Source organism: Brachypodium distachyon, chromosome 3, assembly GCF_000005505.3.
Source record: "Brachypodium distachyon strain Bd21 chromosome 3, Brachypodium_distachyon_v3.0, whole genome shotgun sequence".
NCBI lineage: Eukaryota > Viridiplantae > Streptophyta > Magnoliopsida > Poales > Poaceae > Brachypodium > Brachypodium distachyon.
Window position 1 is genome coordinate 8,840,270 of NC_016133.3, and position 20,647 is coordinate 8,860,916.

Genomic DNA, 20,647 nt, shown 5'->3' on the forward strand with positions numbered 1-20,647 from the left:
AAAACCGAAAGAAGGAAGAAATCTCTTATCCGAAGTCTGAGCCTGAGGATAGGATTTTAGACGAACCCAGTCAACCAACCATGCCCATCCAACAAATAATCCAACGAAAATGGAGGCGAAAATGCGAATTGCCCAACAAACTTACAAAATAGCCATATAGGCTCCTTGGAACAACCAACGACCGAACCCCAACGAAAAATCACCCCTCCTCCTCCTCCTCCCCCTTACCCGAAGCGGCGGCCTCCGATCTCCATTCTCCAATTGCGCCGCCGCTCCTCGCTCATCCCTCCCGCGCCCCTTTCCCGGCCTCTCTGGCGGGGAAGGCTCCGTGCTTCTTGGTTTTCCGGCGGAGAGATCCCACCTTTCTTGCCCCCGGTCTGCAAGATCACGGTATTACGGCCAGGAAAGTGCCCCCCGAGGAACACTCCGCGATCTCGGGTGGCTGCCTCGCGGTCGATGCGATCTCTTGACGCTGCGGTGTCGGCGAGGTCGGATCAGCACAACAGCAAGAAGCCGCGCCTCGAGGTCGAGACCGAGATGCCCCTCGCCGACTCCTTCGTCGCCGGCAGCAGCGGCGTTTGCGGGGGCAACGAGGAATCCGGTGGGTGTCTCAGCATGCGCGTGGAGGATATCGTGCAGCACCCGCTGCCTGGCTACGGGGCGCCAGTGGCGCTCAGCTTTAGCCCCGATGACCGACGGGTGGCGTTCTTGTACAGCCCCGATGGCACGCTCCACCGCAAGGTTTTCACCTTGGACCCCGGGCAGCGCCGCCAGGAGCTGCTCTTCGCCCCACCGGATGGTGGCGGGCTCGAGGAGGGCAACCTATCCGCGGAGGAGCGGCTGCGGCGCGAGCGTTCCCGGGAGCGCGGCCTTGGGGTCACGAGGTACGAGTGGCGTGCCCGTCGGTCCGGTGCCCCCTCTTCTCGTGCTGGCATTGTCGTCCCTCTCCCCTCCGGGGTCCGTAACTTCCCTTCAACCTTCTGCTATTAGTTCACTGCACGACTTACTCCAGTCCACCGCTCATCATGACCGATATTATTGTGCAAGTTTTTCTTTCGAGAAGGAATACTATGATGTGGCAAAATTGTTTCATTGGGCTCTTGTGGTTTTCAGTTTTCACTACAGTTCATCTCTCTCTTCAGAGGTTGCCCAGTCTTTCGACACCACTGGAGGCTTCACGTATATGCTACATTAAAACATGGATGGGTTGTAGATATCTTTGAGACGTGTCTGTAAGAATTTCAGGAGGGGGAGGGGGTGTCTTCAAATCAATATTTAGTGTGGAAAATAATTTTGATAAGAATACTTTGATGATTCATCGCACTAAACTCGATAGCATTGTGTTCATCATATTCTTCTTTCTACAGATATTAATTGCTGTAATGTTGATCTGCCTTACTATATTGTCAAATACAGTTTCTCATCATTGTTTAACAATGTTCTTTTTTTTATACTTAGGTACTTTCAGTTTCCGGAATCCTTTTCTTTTTTTACTTTCAGTTTCCAGAATCCTTTTCTTTTTCTCAGATAACCATTTATTAGATTATAATTTGTTACTTAGGTCACTGATGTTTCTGATTGTAATCATTGTTTCTTTTCTGCTGAAGCTTGGCAACCATGTTGTTTGCTTCCGTCGATGGTTTGTTTAGCACCGTTGTGCCTTTATCATACATATCATCATGTTGCTATAGTTTTTGAAGCTTTTGAAAATCTTTGCACATCTCCAAAAATTCTACGTTTCATAACAGACACATGAGTTTATTTTGTCCTTTTTTCAATAGGTTTACTTCCAGGATTTATCTGGCTCGGAACCAGTACTCAAGCTGCAAAGTACTCCCACATCCCCAATCATCGATCCACACCTATCTCCAGATGGGAGCATGATTGCATATGTCAGGGATGATGAACTGCATAACTTGGGTTTTGCTGATGGGGAAACTAGGCAATTGACATATGGTGCAAGAGAAAGCGGGAAGGTAGCTTCTTGGCTTCTGGTTCAAGTAATATTTTAATAGGACCATGTTGACTGTCGCTATCATAACATAACTCTACATGACTGTCCTTCGAACTAGAAATTCACACTAATTTTTTATCATAGCATATGTAAGAAATAATGCGTTGTAGTCAAATATTATGTGCCTATCTCTTGTTACCAAGGCCTTACTGGATCCAGTTTAATATTAGGCTGTCAAAATTATCGTAAATCCAGGGCCAAACAGCTCATGTATGTTTGGTCTTAAACGGTACTCCCTCCAGTTCATGGAAAAGTGATGTTTTGGATATTGACACACTACTTTCTACTATGATATATGTGATACCCAACAAAGAAATTGTATTATGGAAATACTGTTCAAGCCAAATCTATACATATGATTTCCGAGTTTTCAGTCTTAAGTATTCAAAACGATATCGGCAATCAGGGTTTTTGAATTTTGACTGAAGTTGAGTTCAAAACATCACTTTTCTGTGACCCAGAGGGAGTAACTAGTAAGCTTAAATTCACCCCTTAAGCAACAAAAATGGGTGTTCAATTCCCTCCTCAATAATCTATCATCTTCATTGGTTAATGTGCCTATATATATATACCACATATTCTAATGCTACCGATATTCTACCTGGGAAGTGGAAATAAATTCAGAATCTAACATTTACATGTCTTCTATCTTATCAGATACATGGACTTGCTGAGTATATTGCACAGGTATCCAGGATGATCCATCAGCATTTCTATGTAATTTGTTTTCATGACTGTTATCATCTAATACCTTGCATTTTCACATTGTAGGAAGAGATGGAAAGGAAGATGGGATTCTGGTGGTCTCCTGATAGCAAACACCTTGCATTTACTGAAGTTGATTCCTCTGACATCCCACTATATCGAATCATGCATCAGGGCAAAAGTTGTGTTGGTCCAGATGCTCAAGAAGACCATGCCTACCCATTTGCTGGAGCAGCTAATGTTAAACTGCGACTTGGAGTTGTTCCTTCCCATGGAGGAGAGGTAACTTGGATGGATCTCCTTTGTGGAGAACCACTTGGAACCCATGGTGATGAAGAATATCTAGCTAGAGTCAATTGGATGCATCATAATGCTCTCGCGGTTCAAGTTCTCAACAGAGCACACACAAAACTTAAGCTACTTAAGTTCGATATTACCACGGGTAAAAGAGAAGTCTTACTAGAAGAAGAGCATGATATATGGATAACATTAAATGATTGTTTTACTCCTCTAGACAAAGGAGTGAATAGTAAATATCCAGGTGGTTTTATTTGGGCCAGTGAGAAGACTGGATTTAGGCACCTGTATATTCATGACAAGAATGGTGAGTGCTTAGGGCCTGTCACACAAGGTGATTGGATGGTCGACCAAATTGCTGGTGTGAACGAGAGTTCTGGACTTATCTATTTTACTGGAACACTGGACGGACCACTGGAGACAAATCTGTACTGCACCAACCTCTTTCCTGATTGGAGCCTGCCATTACAAGCCCCTAAGAGGTTGACTCAGGGCACTGGACGGCATTCAGTAATTCTTGATCATCAGTTGCTAAGGTTTATTGATGTGTATGACTCAATAAAATCACCACCTGTGATCCTGCTGTGTTCTTTGCTGGATGGAAGTGTAGTAATGCCTCTATATGAACAGCCACTAACAGTTGAGCCACTTAAAAAGTTTCAGCAGCTGTCTCCAGAGATGGTCCAGTTTTCAGGGAAGGATGGGACCTCTTTCTATGGGACTCTCTATCTTCCTGACGAGAATAAATATGGACCGCCTCCCTATAAAACGTTAATTAACGTTTATGGTGGTCCTAGCGTTCAGCTTGTTAGTGATTCATGGATCAGTACAGTTGACATGAGAGCTCAGTATTTGCGAAGTAAGGGAATATTAGTCTGGAAGGTAAACATTTCGTGCTTGATATCATTATTTTGTCAAAAGCGATTTTTGTAGTTCGTGAGGTATTTTTTTCGGAAGTTATTTACTAGAGAAATCACCTATGTGCAATGCATTCACACCTGAACTAAAATGGAGATGTCTAGAAAGTAAAAGAATGACACTAGAGCCAGGGAACTTCCAATTCATATCACAGGCTACCAGTCAGTACCAGTTTCAGAGTTAATACATTTATGTGCACGAAATTATCAATTCTGAAAAGAAGACAAATGCATGTCAAGTTATACCAATGCAACAGTGCATAAAACGAAATGTTGGTTAAATATTCATCTTTCATTTTAGCATGCATAGATGTAACAGAAAGATATTGCATTAGCTGATTGTTAGTACAATAGTTACCGGATCCGTTGGAACAGTTTCCGAATCCTGATCCCGATCGATCTTGATCGGGGTTCGAATTTGCTCCAGACCGTGAGGAATTCGGAGTCCAATTCATCGAACGCAAAATGTTTTTGAAATGAAATCTTTGGGTAATCACTGTGATGAGCGGGGCTGAGAGGGTAAACAGAGATGAGGACAAGGGTAGACGGAGGGGAAAGGGAGCAATTGTGCCTGCACCTGATGTCGCTGGTCCTCTGCTCTTCCCACTTGGTTGCTGCTGGAAAAAGTGGAGATGAGCCAGCTTGAGGACACAGATGTGATAGCAGCTTGACCATGGGGATGCGGTGGAGTAGCAGCAGAAAAGCAGCAGAGGTGGCTTAGCGGCTTGAACAGAGCAACAGCGAAAGAACCACTAGAACTGGAGGCATGAACAGGCAAGTGTAGCTTGAGGACTTTAGTTACGTCAGGTAAGGGCTAATGGGCCTATGTGGGCTTCATTGAACAGGCCAACATAACATATATGCTTTACGATCAAGGTTTTTTAAACGCTATCAAGACATGTGGTAGTTAAGAGCTTTATTACTTTTTCATCTACTGGATTTTTACAAAGCGAGTTGAACTCACCAAATCAGAATTCAAGAATCAGTTGCTGGATTCGCAAACTATAGATGCATATCCCCCATTGAACTCGATTCTATAGCAAGTGATGAATCATGAACCGAGCGAACCGTGAATCTGGTAGCTATGGTTAGTACCTGCACAAACAGGAAAATTTACTCGGCTTTCTAGCAGTTTTTTATGCAACAAAGGAAGGTTTAGTCGCCTACTTTGCCTCCTACTGTTGCAGTGTAGGAGAACATACCCTGTAAAATGTGTGAAATTGTCAGTAACTCTTTTACTGCAAAACATTTACGGTATTGTACTATTGTTTGTATGTGACAAACCATAGGGCAATGATCTATATCTATCACTGGATTAGATTCATAAACTTGCAGTCAGGCATGATCTGTATCTATCACTGGTTCTCATGACAATATATTTTCTGGCAGATGGACAACCGAGGATCTGCAAGGCGGGGTTTACATTTTGAGGGACAGCTGAAGTACAACATTGGTCGTGTCGATGCTGAAGATCAGCTAGCAGGTGCTGAGTGGTTAATAGAGCAAGGCCTAGCAAAGGCTGGGCATATTGGTCTGTATGGCTGGAGCTACGGTGGCTTTCTGTCAGCAATGTGCCTCGCGAGGTTTCCCGACACATTCTGCTGTGCAGTGTCTGGTGCCCCGGTGACCGCATGGGATGGGTATGATACCTTTTACACAGAGAAGTACATGGGATTGCCCTCGGAGCACAGAGATGCTTACGAGTATGGGTCGATCATGCACCACGTGAATAATCTGAGGGGGAAGCTGCTCCTCATCCATGGGATGATTGACGAGAATGTGCATTTTAGGCACACCGCGAGGCTCATCAACTCGCTGATGGCGGAACGCAAGCCCTATGAGATCCTCCTCTTCCCTGATGAGAGGCACATGCCACGCCAGCTAGACGATCGGATCTATATGGAGGAGAGGATCTGGGATTTTGTAGAGAGAAGCCTGTGAAACTGGGCAAAATGCATTGTATAAATCTGCCGTTGCCCTGTGTAACTTCAGCCTGGATAGTCGGCATGATATCTTAGTTTATTTGATCTTTGGTCATCTGTATTTTTCCGGACGTGCATGATTCTTTTCCCAGATAATGCGGCAGTAGCCTGGCTGAACAGTGAGGTTTCGAAATAATCCAAAATATGCATTTGATGTTGGATCCTCGTCACCGGTTAAGAAATGCTTTGTTTAGACTATTATTAATTGCCAACTTTGGAGTTTTCCTCTGATTGCTGGAACTTTCTTTCGTACTCACTCCGTCCGTTTGTAGGTACATGGGCGATAAAATTGCGGCATTTCATATGAGACGGAGGAGGAAGGGAGTATCTTTCATGAGAAAAGCATTGTGAGATTAGCTACATAGACTAATCACATTTGTCCGTCTTGAGAAGCTCACGGAAAGAAAACCATACGTGTGCAATGTGATAAAACATCTGCCCAGGAAAAAAAAGAACAAATTGTAGTCTTTATATTTTTGGAAAATGAAAGCATAAGCGGGCCATGAACTCCCTAGTTGGCAGTTGTAACAAAACCTCTAATCTCTACCGGTTCTTTTGGGGAGCTTCTCTCTTATGCGGCACAGTTTTTTTGGGACCATTTCTAACCAACTTAACTCCACGTTTCTGACATGCTATAGTTTTTTAGTCTCGACGATAGGGATGGGACTTCTGAAAGGACCCTCCCCCCCACACACACCCCCACGGCCTTTTAGTCTCTTGACGACAGGAATGGGACTTCTGAAAGGACCCCCCCACCCCCACCCCCACGGCCCCACCCCAAAATAAAGGGTGACACAGCCTTGTGAAAGTCACAAAGAAGTACCAAGAGATCTCTCCGATGGCTTCCAAGACTTTTTGATAAAAAACTAGTTGGGAAAACCATCAGGCCTGAAGATTTGTTGTGCTCCATTTGAAAGATGGCATGCAAAACTTCCTATTTTGAGCTTCCACCCTTTAGCGCCAATAAATCTCTTACAGGGAAACCTGTGGGATGTCACCCTTTCTAGATTCATCAAGAAAAACCTAGCTCTAGTCACAAGGCCCAAACAGATCCTTAAAATAACAAGTTTGAGGACTCTTCACCTTCAATCATACCCTCGTCCTGTTGAAGTTTAAGATCTTTTGTTTCTGATGATGCCCATCAGCCACAAGGTGGAAGTATCCGGTATTAATAAATCTCTTCTTCATGAACTAACTCCGCAACCCGCTCATGACACCAGCGTTTAACCCATCCAGTGGCGGAGGTAGGACCTGGGCTAGCAGGGGCCTTGGCCCCCCCTATTTGGAATTTTTGCTTAACCCCTTGCATAACCTTTGCAATTTTATCCTATAAGATTCACTTTTCATGCTTTGCCTCCCCCCCCCCCCCCCAATAAATCACCCCTTCTATTCTGGCATTCTCTATCTTCTTTTCCTGCCTCCGCCCCTGAACCCATCACTTGTGCATAATTAGCATTCCTTACGTCTCACAGTTGTTTGTGTCTCATGGGTTGTCATGCATGCATTGTGTTATGTACTTGTCATGTCATGCCTTAGGCATCTATGAGTAACAAGACACGATAATAATATCAATCGAAGAGAGATAAAATTGGACACAAAAAAAAACCAAAACATATGAGTATTGGATCTAGAGTTGAAGATCTTATTGAGAGGATTCTATTGGTGACAGGCGTTCGAAATTTGGATGCTCGGTTCAAGTTTTGCGAGTCGGCGCTCGGTGAATTGTATTTGTCGAGAATCATGAATTTCTATAGTTGGATTTGATAAGTCGGCCTAAGTGCAAATATGTCGCCATGTTGGGCTCTCGACCCGACATGTTCCATTTCTGAGTGTGCATTCGCATGTAAGCACTGCAAGGATCTATATTGCCAAACTGTTGCACGCATATTCTACTATTTTAGTTTCTGCTACAATACAGTGTCTACAACTACAAGTATATCCAACGTCAAGCCAGATGAAACTGATGTATTCCCACCATCCCAAAAGGATATACAAATCCAAATCACTTATTTTGGGACGGAGTGAGTACAACGAATGTCTTTCGACACCGCGGTCTTCCTTACCGGAGAAGGCGACTTGAGAGCTCAGAATCTCACATGCTAGTGCTGATGTCCAACCGATGACCCAAAAAACATTAGAGTGAGAGGGAGATAGCACGCAGTGCATAAATCCGAGGGCCGGGTTCTACAACTCCTCGTCGCCAGAGCCAGAGTACAGAACAAAGCTGGGGAATGCCATGGTTATGTCTCTGCATCACAAGTTCACAGCACGTCCAGAGGTCACTCCACAACACGTCCAGAGACCAGAGGTCACCCAAAGCTGGAAATCTAGATGTACTTACTTGAGGTACGGGAGAGTCATGTTCTTCAGCAAGGCCGGGTTCTTGCTCGCGAACGCCTTCCACTCGTCCACATCTATCCTCCCGTCGCCGTTCAGGTCTGCCTGCTGGAATGTCTGCCAGAACTTACCTTAGTATAAATCTGTATGCAGTTTTATATGCTGGCACCATTTCTGAATGAAATGGACTGAAAATAGCTACTCCCTCCGATTCTAAATTATTGTCGAAATATTACATGTATTTAAACGTTTTTTAAGAATAGATACATTCATATTTGGGCAAATTTGAGTCAAGAATTTAGAATCAGAGGGAGTACACACTACGGCGAGCAAGCCACAAGTAAGGCGTGAAGGCAAATTTGTGCAAACATATCTGGTTGATTTTTTTTAGAAAAGGAAAGCTTTATTTTTTTCTAGAATAAAAATAAATGAATGAACGGAGTCCATGAATGAATATAGCATAGGTTATTTTCAGTCCATTACATTTTGTCAACCCAAACAAACATGACCAAATCAAGAAAGTGTGATGTGGCACATTAAACGCCGCACCACAAGCTAAGGAGTCAATTAGTGCATGCCAGCTAAACCTGTGTACCTGATCTACGATTTGTTCGACAGCGTCATCGGAAAGAAGCAGGTCTGACTCATTCAGGATTGCAAGGACCATTTCCTTCAACTGCATCAGTAATCATTACTTCAGTTTCAGTAAAAACCCTCACTGTATGCATGATAATTTTTCAGTGAAGAAAATGTATTGTCAGCACTGAAGGCAGTGTATTGAAATTGCTGTGTGTGATATTATCTTGATAACATATTGCAGTACTATGTTCAATTGACAGAATCATATGAAGCATAACTTAGTAAATCAGAGATGCAAACCTCTTCTCTCTCAATGCTGCCGGTGCCTCTGAGGTCATATAGTCTGAATGCAACTGCAAGAAGGATTTCCTTCAGATGTCAATAGGAGAGAGAGACATCATATAAACAGAATACCAAAAATATCTTGAGGGTTAATTATGGATATGTACAACACAAGACTCAAAAAGTATCATAAGAAAAGATAAAATGACAGAATTGCAAAAACATTTTGTGTGAGATAAAAGGGAAGTCTGCAATACTACTGCTGCTGCTGCTGCTTCTACTAAGTTGACCAAATTTTGATAGCCAAAAAGTTTCCTACAACATTGACAAAAAAAAAAAACACTAAGAGAAGAGACCTCACAGGCAATCTTATCTTCCATAGGTGTATCCGGGTGAAAAATGTGGAGGGACCGAACAAACTCCCCGAATTCAATCACACCGTTGCGCTTCAGATCAAATAGATCAAATATCTGCAGAAGTTGAGTACAGTGCCACACATATGAAAAAGATTTTACAGTTCTACTAATACTTCAGATATATGAGCTTAGTGACAGAGCAGCTTTGCAGTCACACTGCAAGATGTTCAGGAAGTGACCAGGTTACTGACCCGATCGGCGAAAAGATTTTTCCTGTTGCTGTTCTTGAAGAGAGCAAGTTGGAACTCCTCCTGTTCAGGGAACAGGCAGTTTAGAATTTGACACCGATTAGAGTTTCAGAACCACATGGTCAACTTGTTGTGACTGCTAAAGATTAGATCACACTAAAAGAAGATTATCAGCTAAACATATACCTTGTGAATAAGCCCATCCTTGAATATGGAATAGCTAATCTTCTCGAACAACACATACAGGGCCTCCACTTCATTTACAGAAACTGTATGCAGGAAGTGGTTAACACTTGAACGACAGGAAATCATGACGGTCCTTTCTTCTTGTACTGAATAAATCACCAGAGTAAAAAGTGGAACCTATGTATATTATTTGGTGGCGAACCAAGTATATATTTCCTTACATGTCGTCTCTTTGGCTAGAATAGAAGCATCCTCATGGTGCGGAGCTCGTTTAAACTGCTTTGATGATGCACAGCCCATAAAAACAACCTTGCAACTCAGTCCTTTTCTTGTAGTGAACAACCCGCTTTTCGCCAAAAGCACTGAAAAGTACCTAATGCAAAAGGGGGGATAATTTGACATAAACATAGCACACAACATTTAAGAGTTCCATGTCAAAAGAATCCAGTAAAAACAGGTCAAGGAACTAAGATAGTCAGCGAGAAGGGAACCAAGGCACAAGCTCACCTGGAAAACAACACCGGATGCTTTCTTCCACTACTAAAGATCGACCAAGAAAGAGGGAGGGTGTGTGTAGTGAATATATCTTCCAAGCGTAGCTCCAAGCTTTTGGTGGCAGTCTGGAAGATACGATGGGCATGGAAGAAGAAGGTAACAGACCATATATTTTTGTCGCAGAGAAATCAAATGCTAGTACCGACAACAGGCGGGGCAAGGGCAAGAGTTGACTTGCACCAATTCCTTCTCGCGCGCATGAAAGTAAAGAAACATCACATCTATGCATTTCAGCATTTGGCATTATGCAAGAAAGGAAAATCATTGATGTGATTGTAACAAATATGTATAGTAGCCTGGTACTAGTAGTTTACTACTGTGGCTAGCTAGGCTAGCTAGCTGGATGCGAATACATATTTAAGAAACCAACCGTGAGGACAAGAATTGCTTGTACGCTTAGCTAGGCTGCTTGGCTGGCCTCCCTACCAAAGATGTCTGGAACGATCGATGCGTCGTACTGTTCCAATACAAAATTGCCAATGTCGGCTTGTACCAATCAGTATCAAATGCTTGTATATACAGTATATAATTGTGGGTTGACGCGTGCTGTTTGGTTTGGGCGATAGGAAGTGGAGGAAAGAAAGGTGTATACACACTTAGTATGTGCAGTCGTAAGAAATGGCAATACACGGTCGCCTCAGCCCTCAGACGTATGGATACGTCATCGACGACGACGGCTGGTAAAGGTGCTGCAAGTAATTAGCTGAATACGCTTTGTGTGCCATGAACGTTGAAATATATTGCTCACCTTTCCAGCAACTAGCACGATGTCATCTATAATCTATACTACCTATCTAAAAATACAAACCGTTCCCTTCACCGCGTCTTGTCGTTCGTCAAACCCCTATCCATCTGCGCGGTACGTTCGGGCGGCGTCGTTCCTCCCCAGCCGAGTAATCACTGATCAGGCGAAATAGATTCCAATTCAGTTATCCTGATAAAAAAAAGTTCCAATTCGGTTATTATTACCCGAACAGACCAAGAAGGCGGGCGCGTCTTGATCCGATCGATCATCGGCCACCGAGGTAGGCGACAACTGAAGATCGCGCCGGTGGCGAAGCACAGGAGTAACGGAGCCGGGCTGAGCACCCTCCCGGACAAGGCGCTGGTGGGCGTGCTCCACAACGCCACGGCCGTCGTGCTGCACACCGCCGCCCTGCAGCCCCGTCGCTTCAAAGGCGGCCTCCCTCCTCCCTGGTGGTCGTCGTCGTGGTTCTTCCAGATCTCAAACTACCAAGGAATCAGGTCGGTGTCCAGCGAAATCTGCCAAGAGCTCTCAAGCAAAACACCAAAGGAATCGCCCCAGTCACAGACGCTCATCGGACAATGTGCGAACCTGACCTATCTCTACCTCTACCTGCGCGTGTGCCCATCGATTGCTTACTTCAGCAGCCTGTTCACAAGCATTTTGCGCGAGCTGCACTGGCTCAGGCAGCTGAGCCTCGAGGACTTCCTCCTCACCGACCACGCCGTCAATTCCATCGCTGCCTTGCTCGCCAACACCCAGAGCCTGGAGGAGCTGTCCCTGTTTTCTCTGGCTACGCCGCCTCCAAAGATAGACTTAAAAAATGTGTGTAGAATTTACTTTGGAACATCATGCCCTCTCCTTCATTCGTGTCTTCATTTTCTCATAGTTCTTTGGCCATCATGCAATTGCGATGTTTGTATTTTGTTGTTCCGTTACAACGCACGGACATTTTGGCTAGTCCTATTAAAAATATATCAAGCTGTTTTTCACTATCACAAGTAATGTTGCTTTATAATCTTTAGGGTCTCGTAGAATTTATGGTTTTATTTTTGGAATTTGGAGAGTACCGGTGCTTAGGAACTTTTATAGGAGTGCATATAGCTCAATCGATTTAAAAATAGTTATTTCTTAGTACATTAGAATTGTCCGATTAAGATCTTCTCATCTCTGTAGTAGTTGCCTGAATTTCATCTTTAAACCGGACTTTCCTCCAATGTATCTTGGTTTGAAGATGCTGTGTAGGTGTCCTCTGCATTTAAAAAAATTTGTAAGAGATGCGTGATTACAATCCGACAAAATATAGATACATATATTCATTTTCGAAAGGTGGGACAACATAATGTGACCTTCTAAGGTCGAACCTGGTGGGCAACCAACATACCTCACTGGGCTGACCACCAAAGTTGAGCTCAGTTCTCAAGTGTCCTCATTGTTCTTGAATCTGTTGGACATGTTCATTTCATTCTTGTCATAACTTCTCCATTTTGGATGAACCTTTACTTCATCCCACCAATACTAAAGTGTGTGAGAAAGGCTGGCTGTCTCCTCCACCTCGTTGTTTTATAGCTACCATGTATGCATCACGAGCTTTTTCCCTAACTTGCTTATGACACTGACCACTAACATATGTGCTACTTGTTAGAGTCCAACACCCTGAAAAAACAAGCGTGCTATCCGACTTGCTCCAATAATTTCCATTCCAATAGATCCGTTCCACCTTGCACTGCATCCAAACACTACCAAAAAAGATAGATGTTGAGCCAAGAGGTTCTGAACAAAACAAATAGGACGGTCATGCCATAAATCGCATAACATTCAAGAGATACTTATGCATTTTTTGTAACACTGTTTATAGATATGTGAACAACCAAGCAAAGATAACTGCAAATCATCCAGTTACTGCTCTGTTCCAGATTGCAACCCCAAGTCCCAGGATATGAGTATATGACCAGGTGGCCTGAAATAAAATGGTAAGCAAGAGATAGCAGCCACCATCTCAAAGTGACACAAGGTACTTGTACACAGCAGTCGAGAAAAACAGCTATAGTGTAATTCATGAGCGCTAGTCAAAGCACACAAGACAAGCTCTCTCCTATTTTCAGCGATCAGCCTTACAGATTTTATGGCAGGCCGCAACGGCATAGTGGCAGAACAACGGAAATAACAAACACAAATCGTAGAAACGAAGGCACAAGCAGATCTGACAATATACAACTGAATCATTCCCATCTCCCTGATTATTCAGTTCAGCTGAACAGATTTGGTATGCAGGCACCCGAGTCAGGATTCTGCTGTTCTCTCCAGATACGGCCAGTTACCCGCAGTTTCAGCTCCTTCCTCTCTCCACCTGAGAAAAACAGAGCCATGTTTCGCTGAATGACGAGGCCATCATGGCTGTCCCTAACCTTCCGATGGCTGTCTCGGATGCTGCGGGGATTTCCCTCCCATATCATCTTCCGGCCATTCGCCCCAACCTCAAGGCTGTAAGTGTAGCTCCTTGCATCATTTTCATCACCCATAAAACGGAGGAAAGCCATGTATACTGGTGCCATTCCAAGTTGGAATGCCTCAAAGTGCAAACAGAAGTATTGACCAAAACAGTGGAAAACCTACAAAAAAGATGTGGTAGTATCAGACTGTTAGCACATCATTCAAACATGAAGAGATCATATATTTTTTGTCATATGCTGATACAGTGAAAGGGGTCTTTAATGGCCTCTTTAAAATTTTAGGATTTTCGTAGAAATTTTGGAAGATTTAAATCTTTCGGAAATTTCCTACAAGGGTCCCCTAGATAACAGGATTTGAGCTCCAGTTTGTATGGACTTTCTTCGTACACTCTCAAATCCATAGAAAAAACAACTTGAGCTAAAATCCAATTTATTTTTTCATTGAGAAGTCCAATGCATTATCTATATCTATATCCACCCTCTCTTCTTTTCTCTAAAATTCATTTTTTTATTACCCATGGAACATCGAAAAGCATCACTTCTAAAATTCCTATATTTTGATATCCTTATAAATCCATAACATGTAATATCACATTCATGTTTTTTTTGTATCCCTACGTTTTCCATGTAGTGCGATCCAAAGAGGCTGTACTTGCATAGAAATGGTACCATCCAGACTAATATATATATTCTGATGTAAAGAATACAAATTGTCAAGGCAATCAAGATATATGAAGAAAACATAGCAGTTAATTGTAACTGTTCAAGGAAGCCAAACATCATCCACAGAAGTGCATACTTACAGTCAACATCCAAGTTGCATTTTCAACTTCTCTGGGGTTGGACTTAACATAGCGGTGATTAAATGTGCACCCTGAATGCATGTCAACTTTATGATCATCTCTTAGATGTGTGACAAGGAAAGGAATATCCCCAACAACTGAGCACTCAGATCCCGCATAAGGACAATTGTATGGCCTGAAATTGCACTGTGATTCATGCTTGAGTTTGCTGTAGTAGGGGAAGATCTCTGGACAACCTAGTGAGTAGTATTTGCAGGGTAGCTCAAGTGACTCAGCCACTTTCTCCAATGCCAAACACCTAATGTCACCGAGCTCCTGTCGACATGTTGGGCAGCGATTGTGCACCCGAGTTTTGCAGGTTGAACAAAGTGTATGACCGTTTTGGCACTGTAACATAGAAAAAAATGAAAGTTGATTACAAACTAGCACTTATGTTTAATAAATATTTGTTAATGCTGAACCTACAAAGGAAAATGTTCCATACAGTAAATCACAATAATTAGAATGATAATCCCATAAGACATTGTTATCATCAGTCAAGAAAGGCAAGAACTGGGACACAGTAACTACGCAATCAAGGGATGTACTGGAACATCAGAACATGGAAGTGTAGGGAATCCCGTATAAGCGGCACAGGGCTAGGGTGCAAAGGCATGAGGTGGAAGTGCAACATGAGTACGAGTAGGTCACAGCTTGGACTCAAGTCTTGTAGCTGTGGAGTTCGGCTTATTTCAGACAAACCATAGTCCCTCGGGTACCACAAGTCCACAACTACTACCCCAAGGCTACGATCCTAAAGATTTGATATTAGAGCTACCGGCACATATCATCATGCCGGAGTCTCAACTCTCAAGATGCCAATATCATTGCTTCATGATGGTGCTAGATGCCATCAAGGAGCTAACCACTTGTGTCGACAACACCCAAAACAGCCTCAGTGATCGCATTGACAGAGGACAACATATGAGCTACACGTAGCAAAGGTGCAAACCATGTAATTAAGACTAATGTCTTTTTTCCTAGCATTTGTTGATCTCAGAGTTGGATTTGACATCAAATGGCTGCTATAGGTGTCACACTATTAAAAGGGTTGATGACTAGTAAATTCAATGTTGTCAACTGTTCAATGCTCAATTAGGGATGTATTTCAATTTAAGAGAAAGCATAAGAAATATTAAGTGAAGTTGGAGTCTTCATGTATTACACATGAGTTTCCTGGATCCAGAAGCAGTTGCAAAGGGATATCCTACATGAGAGGCACCAGGGTTGAAAGTTGAATAGCCGAACGGTCAGATTCTGTTCAGTGCCAAAAGTTAACCCAAACAGAATGTCCTTTGTTGTCATTCCGAAGAATCCTATTGCCTGTTGGAGCAATGTAGGGCTAGAATCAAAACTCAAAACTCGCAAGTTAAAGGAGTAGGATCAACTTAGCTCAAGCTCTCTGCCCAACGAGTAAGGTCGAGTCGAATTTCAATTTGATCTCATTAGCAGATCGAGTTTAACGAGCCAAGTTAACGAGCTGATCATTTAACTTGTTAGACTCGGTTAAAATCAGCGCCCATAGGTCAGCCCAAGTGCCAAACTATCCAAGTCATCTGAGATGTAGCCCTTCTTGCCTTGCCAGGTGGCTTTGTCTAGCGCTTTGTCCAGTCCCTACTAATCCCCTAGACCTAAACAAACACACAAGTGACACAAGAACACAACATCCTCATATATTGAATTTTGTAGTATATTATGCTCAGCTATTCACATTTATACGAGTTAAATGAGTTAAATGAGCCAACTCGCGAGTTACACGATTGAAACCGGGTTGGTTTTGAACTTGTGATATTAACGAGTCAAGCCGAGCTAGATCTTTATCTTAACAAGATCTAACGAGTCGAGTTAGCTCTGCTCGAATTCCAGCCCTGGACCAGTGCCTATGTTATGGGTCTACATCCAAGTATCCAAGGTTGAGAAGCATGAGTCATTGTCTGATTGATAGTGTGGGTTAAATTAACAAGCCTATTTAGTTGTTGTCAAAAAAAAACAAGCCTATTAGTTCCTGGCGACAGATTGCGACACTTGACCTTAGGCATGCCATAATACCTTAGGTATCTGTTTCTTTTGCTTACCACAGTTTAGTGTTTATATGGTCCACTTGTCATACACCTAACCTCTTTTCCAATGATGTCATAATTGTGGCTCAGATTTTATTAGCTACACTTTGCCTTTGGCAATGAACAAAATATATCCTACATTTCAACGTGTTCGGATGTGTTGATGTCTAATTGTCATAATTGTGGCTTAGATTTTATTAGCCACACTTTGCCTTTGGCAATGAAAAAAATATATCCTACATTTAAAAGTGTTCGGATGTGTTGATGTCTTATTGTCATAATTGTGGCTTAGATTTTATTAGCCACACTTTGCCTTGGCAATGAACAAAATATATCCTACATTTCAAAGTGTTTGGATGTGTTGATGTCTTATGTCACAGAAACGGGCTAACTTCAAACACATGAAATTAGCTCAATTATTGTATGACTTCTGACAGTTGGTACCCTAACAAAAGTTTCGGGTGGAATAATGCTAATCATCCGATAAAGGAGGAAAAACTATTTAATGAGCCTAACTGCTCTATTATTGTGGGAGGCTTATAAACAGCTCCCCTCATCTTTGCTAGAGGAATCTTTTGCCAATGTCAATATACTCCTTATTCTAGAGAGTTCTCCCTTCTTGTACTTATGCTAAGCTATCCTTTGAGAAAAAGATTTGGGAAGAGTGAAATGCACTTAAATTGAGCAACTTGTGGCAAATGATCCCTTCAGGTGATCTTCATGTACCTGTTCATCTTGGAGGTTGCCTGCTCCTTGATAGCTTGGAGATTTTTTTTTGTGCAAAGATAGCTTGGAGATTGACTTGATGATCTCCTCAAGAAGGTTATGAAGAGGCCCACAGTTCAAGTGTTGCCGAGTTCTCTTTGACCGGCAAGTGCTAGAACTTCGAGAACACACATTCCCACGTCGTGTCGTGAGATTGGCTTTTTTTTCGCATAGAGGATGGTGAACAACTTCGTTCTTGTTCAGTAACCCTCCCTTTCCCATGTTTCCCTCTAGTCGCTATCCTACGTCCTACACCATGATCGACAAGCCTTTGAATAAACTTTAAGGCATTTAATTCTTTACCAACTTGAACTTGCATATAGGACCTTAACTTCATCCGGAGTACAAGTGTTTGCGCACTCATAACAATTTTTTCAAGTTCTTTACAATGCCATTAACTACCAACAAACCGGAATGCTTTCAAGCCTCAATACACAACATATTTGATGATTTCTTTGTAGCTCTGTTTTTGTGTTCTATGATGATATTTAATGTACAATCCATGTTGGTCTAAACACCTCCAACATCTTTTGACGCCCCTTTTATGTCATATTGCAACAAATGCTCTTGTTGAAGTGGGGCCCAGTGCTCGTTTGGAGCGCACACCTAGGCCACACCATGTTGGCATCAAGATTGGCCATGGAAAATGAGTAATCACAAGATCCAAGTTGTGGTGCAGTAGCAGGTTGTATCAACATCTACCTAGTATCCCTTGGCACAACTAGAAAAGCAAGTTGATCAACTACAACTCCATCGTTGAGTATCAACTAGGAAAACTCAACACGGTGGTAGACACCATGTCCCGTCATGGTGCATAAGAGATCCCAAACATGTTAGCTTGTTGGAACTACCTTTGCTCTTTAAGGTGTCCGCACACACAGTTAAAGGTTACCACGCCCAACGAATTGTCTGAGATGCACAACAAGGAGTCCACACAGACTTCATGTTCCAGGTGATTGCTAGCCCATGAAAGATTACAGCCAATCTAGTGAGCGTATCAGCACAACATGTGTTGCTGAAATGTTTACTTGTTGGCAAAGATCAGATGTGAGAATTGCAAACTGGTAAAAAAAAACAGTACCAGTAATTTTAATACAACCATACAGAAAAAGGCATGACAGCAAGGAAAAGAACATTTTTACCAGCTTAAACTAAATGGAACTTACCTTACGCTTGTGGAAGGGCATGCAAGTATGCAATAGAAATGCTCACCACTAATGGAAAAAAGGAAGTGTAAATGGGAATGCAACATTTCACTAGCATATACCCTGAACATCATTCCCACCTCCTGTTGGCCATATAGTTTCGCTATCAAGTAGTACTAGTATCTAATACTAGAATGGAAGAGGGCCTCAAAGTCATGTGATCCAAAAGAGACAAAACAAAGGCAAGACAAGTCAATAAGAGATTATCAGCTGACTTTCTGCCGCAGAACTGCTGAACTGGTCAGACATAGGCATAAATTGACAAGCAGAGATGCTAGACTAGCGCACCTGACTGACTCGAACATGTTGAAAACTATACTGGGTTTATTAAAAGAGTAAAATACACCACTAGTCCATGAACTCGGCAGAAATGAACACTTTAGTTCACGAACTGGGAAAACGCACACATAAACCCCTAAACTGGGATTACTGTAACACTTTAGTCAAAAAATGGTTCGGCAGGGCTAAAACACGCCACGTCGGCTTCGGCCAGGACCGCAGATTGCTGATTGATTCTTGCAAAATGACTGCGCTAGTTAAAATCCATCCCGAGTTCCCCAAATCGGTGGCAAAATCCCCAAATCGGAGCAATCCCTAACCCTAGTTTGCTCTCTTTGCCGCGGCGCCCGTGCCCTCTCTCTCCCTCACGCGTCGCTCTTGTGCCCGTGTCCCCTATAGCAGTCGCCGTGGCTCTCCGTTGACATGGCCGGCGGCAAAATCTCCGTTTTTGGACTAAAGTGTTACAGTAATCCCAATTTAGGGGTTTACATGTGCGTTTTTCCAGTTCGTGGACTAAAGTGTTCATTTCTGCCGAGTTCGTGGACTAGTGGTGTATTTTACTCTTATTAAAACACATGGCAACGGATAAGAAAACTATGCGTAGTGTATCACAGCAACAATTTGCCTCCTCGGATGCCAAATTTGTCAAACCCTCAGCACATAATTCTCTTCATGTAAACTGGGTCGCAAATTAAGCTCAACAAGATGCAGGAAGCAGGTGCGTCGGTAGAGCACAATACACGCGCTGCTCTGCTACTAGGTGTTGAAAAAAGCCAATCCCATTCCTTGAGATGCACCAATTAAACAATCACCCATGACAGGGAGGCTGCACAAGATTAATGACCCACGCGCACGCAACAACGTTTCCACCTTTACGTCACCAGATCACGCAATTCCCCCTCAACACGGCGAGATCAATCCTACATCTTGGAAGACCGCAAGAAACGAATCGCGGCGCAAGAACGGGTTGCGCACCTGGTGGATGGGCGGGTACATGGAGTTGGTGCAGACGGGGCATTCGAGCAGCTCGTGGACGCCCATCGCGGGAGTCACGAGCGGCCCGGCGACGACCCCTCCGGCGCCCCCACTCCCGCCGCCAGAGACGACGACCACGTTGACGGCCGCGGCCGCCGCGGAGCCGGCGGCGGAGGACGACTTGAGGAGGGGGCGGGGGAGGTGGGACACCGCGTCGTCGTCGTCGTCCAGGCCGTCGGAGAAGGACACGCACTCGATGCTGTCCATCTCCATGGCCCGGAGCAGATCGGACCGAATCGTGCCCGGCTTGGGTTCCCAACTCCTGGCTCCGGAGGCGAAGGAACTCGTCCCCGACGGCCGGTGCCTCTTCCTTTCTCGCGGGGTTCGATTTCTTGAAGGAGCTGCTCCTGGAAGAAGTGGGGGAATGGCGAATTGGCGATGGGAAATAGTGAGATTTGTGTTGCGCTGCGCAGTTTGGTGGTGGTGGTGTGGTGGTGGGGCACTTGATTGTGCTATTATGGTGTGGGGTCTGGTGGCCGGCTGGTGCTTCGCTTTTGCCTCGCTCGTTTTCTCTTTTTTCTTTCTTTTTTGAGGGTTGCGTTGGGGTTTTATTACAGAGGGGCAGCAAGGCTGGAGGAGGTGCGGTGCATGTTCAAATTTAAATTTGCCGTCCGGGTGACACATGATAGCACAGCAGGCTTGCGGTACGACAGAGCAGTGAAGTTTCAGCAAAGGTACGTTCCCCTTTTAACTCACTAATTTAGAAAATGGCGAATGATTCTGAATCCGTCAGGCCTCGCAGCACACCGCGTCTGCTCGCAACACTGCCCTTGCAGCATGTCGACCGCCTCGTTGCAAGCTCGCA

At 43.7% G+C, this 20,647-nt stretch overlaps 3 protein-coding genes across 6 annotated transcripts; 1 reads left to right on the top strand and 2 right to left on the bottom strand.

The window, feature by feature from the left end:
- The first annotated feature begins 153 nt into the window (after nucleotides 1-153).
- Nucleotides 154-6,085, top strand: LOC100822560 (dipeptidyl aminopeptidase 4). Its single transcript, XM_003572624.4, has 5 exons — nucleotides 154-957; nucleotides 1,782-1,976; nucleotides 2,672-2,701; nucleotides 2,786-3,898; nucleotides 5,323-6,085. The coding sequence occupies exons 1-5, from the start codon at nucleotides 457-459 to the stop codon at nucleotides 5,872-5,874; spliced, it is 2,391 nt and encodes a 796-aa protein (XP_003572672.1). The 5' UTR covers nucleotides 154-456; the 3' UTR covers nucleotides 5,875-6,085.
- Nucleotides 6,086-7,737: 1,652 nt separating this feature from the next.
- On the bottom strand, nucleotides 7,738-12,944 carry LOC100824711 (calcineurin B-like protein 7). 3 transcript variants are annotated; one of them, XM_014900323.2, is made up of 9 exons: nucleotides 10,411-12,210; nucleotides 10,125-10,265; nucleotides 9,904-9,986; nucleotides 9,721-9,780; nucleotides 9,475-9,583; nucleotides 9,132-9,184; nucleotides 8,848-8,928; nucleotides 8,257-8,369; nucleotides 7,738-8,163 (listed from the first exon to the last, which is right to left on the bottom strand). In XM_014900323.2, exons 1-9 carry the CDS (start codon nucleotides 10,721-10,723, stop codon nucleotides 8,100-8,102), a joined length of 1,017 nt encoding a protein of 338 aa, XP_014755809.1. In that variant the 5' UTR covers nucleotides 10,724-12,210; the 3' UTR covers nucleotides 7,738-8,099. The 3 variants fall into 3 exon arrangements, with proteins under 3 accessions (XP_014755809.1, XP_003572679.1, XP_024316583.1); XM_003572631.4 differs by having other exon boundaries at nucleotides 7,752-8,163; nucleotides 10,125-10,276; nucleotides 10,411-12,206; XM_024460815.1 differs by lacking the exon at nucleotides 7,738-8,163 and adding an exon at nucleotides 12,588-12,944 and having other exon boundaries at nucleotides 8,253-8,369; nucleotides 10,411-12,455.
- A 140-nt stretch (nucleotides 12,945-13,084) lies between these two features.
- LOC100826252 (E3 ubiquitin-protein ligase SINAT5) lies at nucleotides 13,085-20,280 on the bottom strand. Of its 2 annotated transcripts, none has more exons than XM_003572636.4 (3): nucleotides 19,783-20,280; nucleotides 14,460-14,846; nucleotides 13,085-13,815 (listed from the first exon to the last, which is right to left on the bottom strand). In XM_003572636.4, exons 1-3 carry the CDS (start codon nucleotides 20,053-20,055, stop codon nucleotides 13,453-13,455), a joined length of 1,023 nt encoding a protein of 340 aa, XP_003572684.1. In that variant the 5' UTR covers nucleotides 20,056-20,280; the 3' UTR covers nucleotides 13,085-13,452. The 2 variants fall into 2 exon arrangements, with proteins under 2 accessions (XP_003572684.1, XP_024316582.1); XM_024460814.1 differs by lacking the exon at nucleotides 19,783-20,280 and adding an exon at nucleotides 17,285-17,560.
- Between the last annotated feature and the right edge of the window lie 367 nt (nucleotides 20,281-20,647).

Coding starts and splice junctions, on each gene's coding strand:
- LOC100822560 (XM_003572624.4), top strand. CDS start 457: ATGCGATCTCTTGACGCTGCGGTGTCGGCGAGGTCGGATCAGCACAAC. Junction 958..1,781: donor TCGTCCCTCTCCCCTCCGGG/GTCCGTAACTTC, acceptor TTTTTTCAATAG/GTTTACTTCCAGGATTTATC. Junction 1,977..2,671: donor GTGCAAGAGAAAGCGGGAAG/GTAGCTTCTTGG, acceptor CTATCTTATCAG/ATACATGGACTTGCTGAGTA.
- LOC100824711 (XM_014900323.2), bottom strand. CDS start 10,723: ATGATTTTCCTTTCTTGCATAATGCCAAATGCTGAAATGCATAGATGT. Junction 9,987..10,124: donor TCTAGCCAAAGAGACGACAT/GTAAGGAAATAT, acceptor TCCTGCATACAG/TTTCTGTAAATGAAGTGGAG. Junction 9,185..9,474: donor TATGGAAGATAAGATTGCCT/GTGAGGTCTCTT, acceptor TCCTTCTTGCAG/TTGCATTCAGACTATATGAC.
- LOC100826252 (XM_003572636.4), bottom strand. CDS start 20,055: ATGGAGATGGACAGCATCGAGTGCGTGTCCTTCTCCGACGGCCTGGAC. Junction 14,847..19,782: donor TGTACCCGCCCATCCACCAG/GTGCGCAACCCG, acceptor TCTATGTTACAG/TGCCAAAACGGTCATACACT. Junction 13,816..14,459: donor ATGCAACTTGGATGTTGACT/GTAAGTATGCAC, acceptor TCTTTTTTGTAG/GTTTTCCACTGTTTTGGTCA.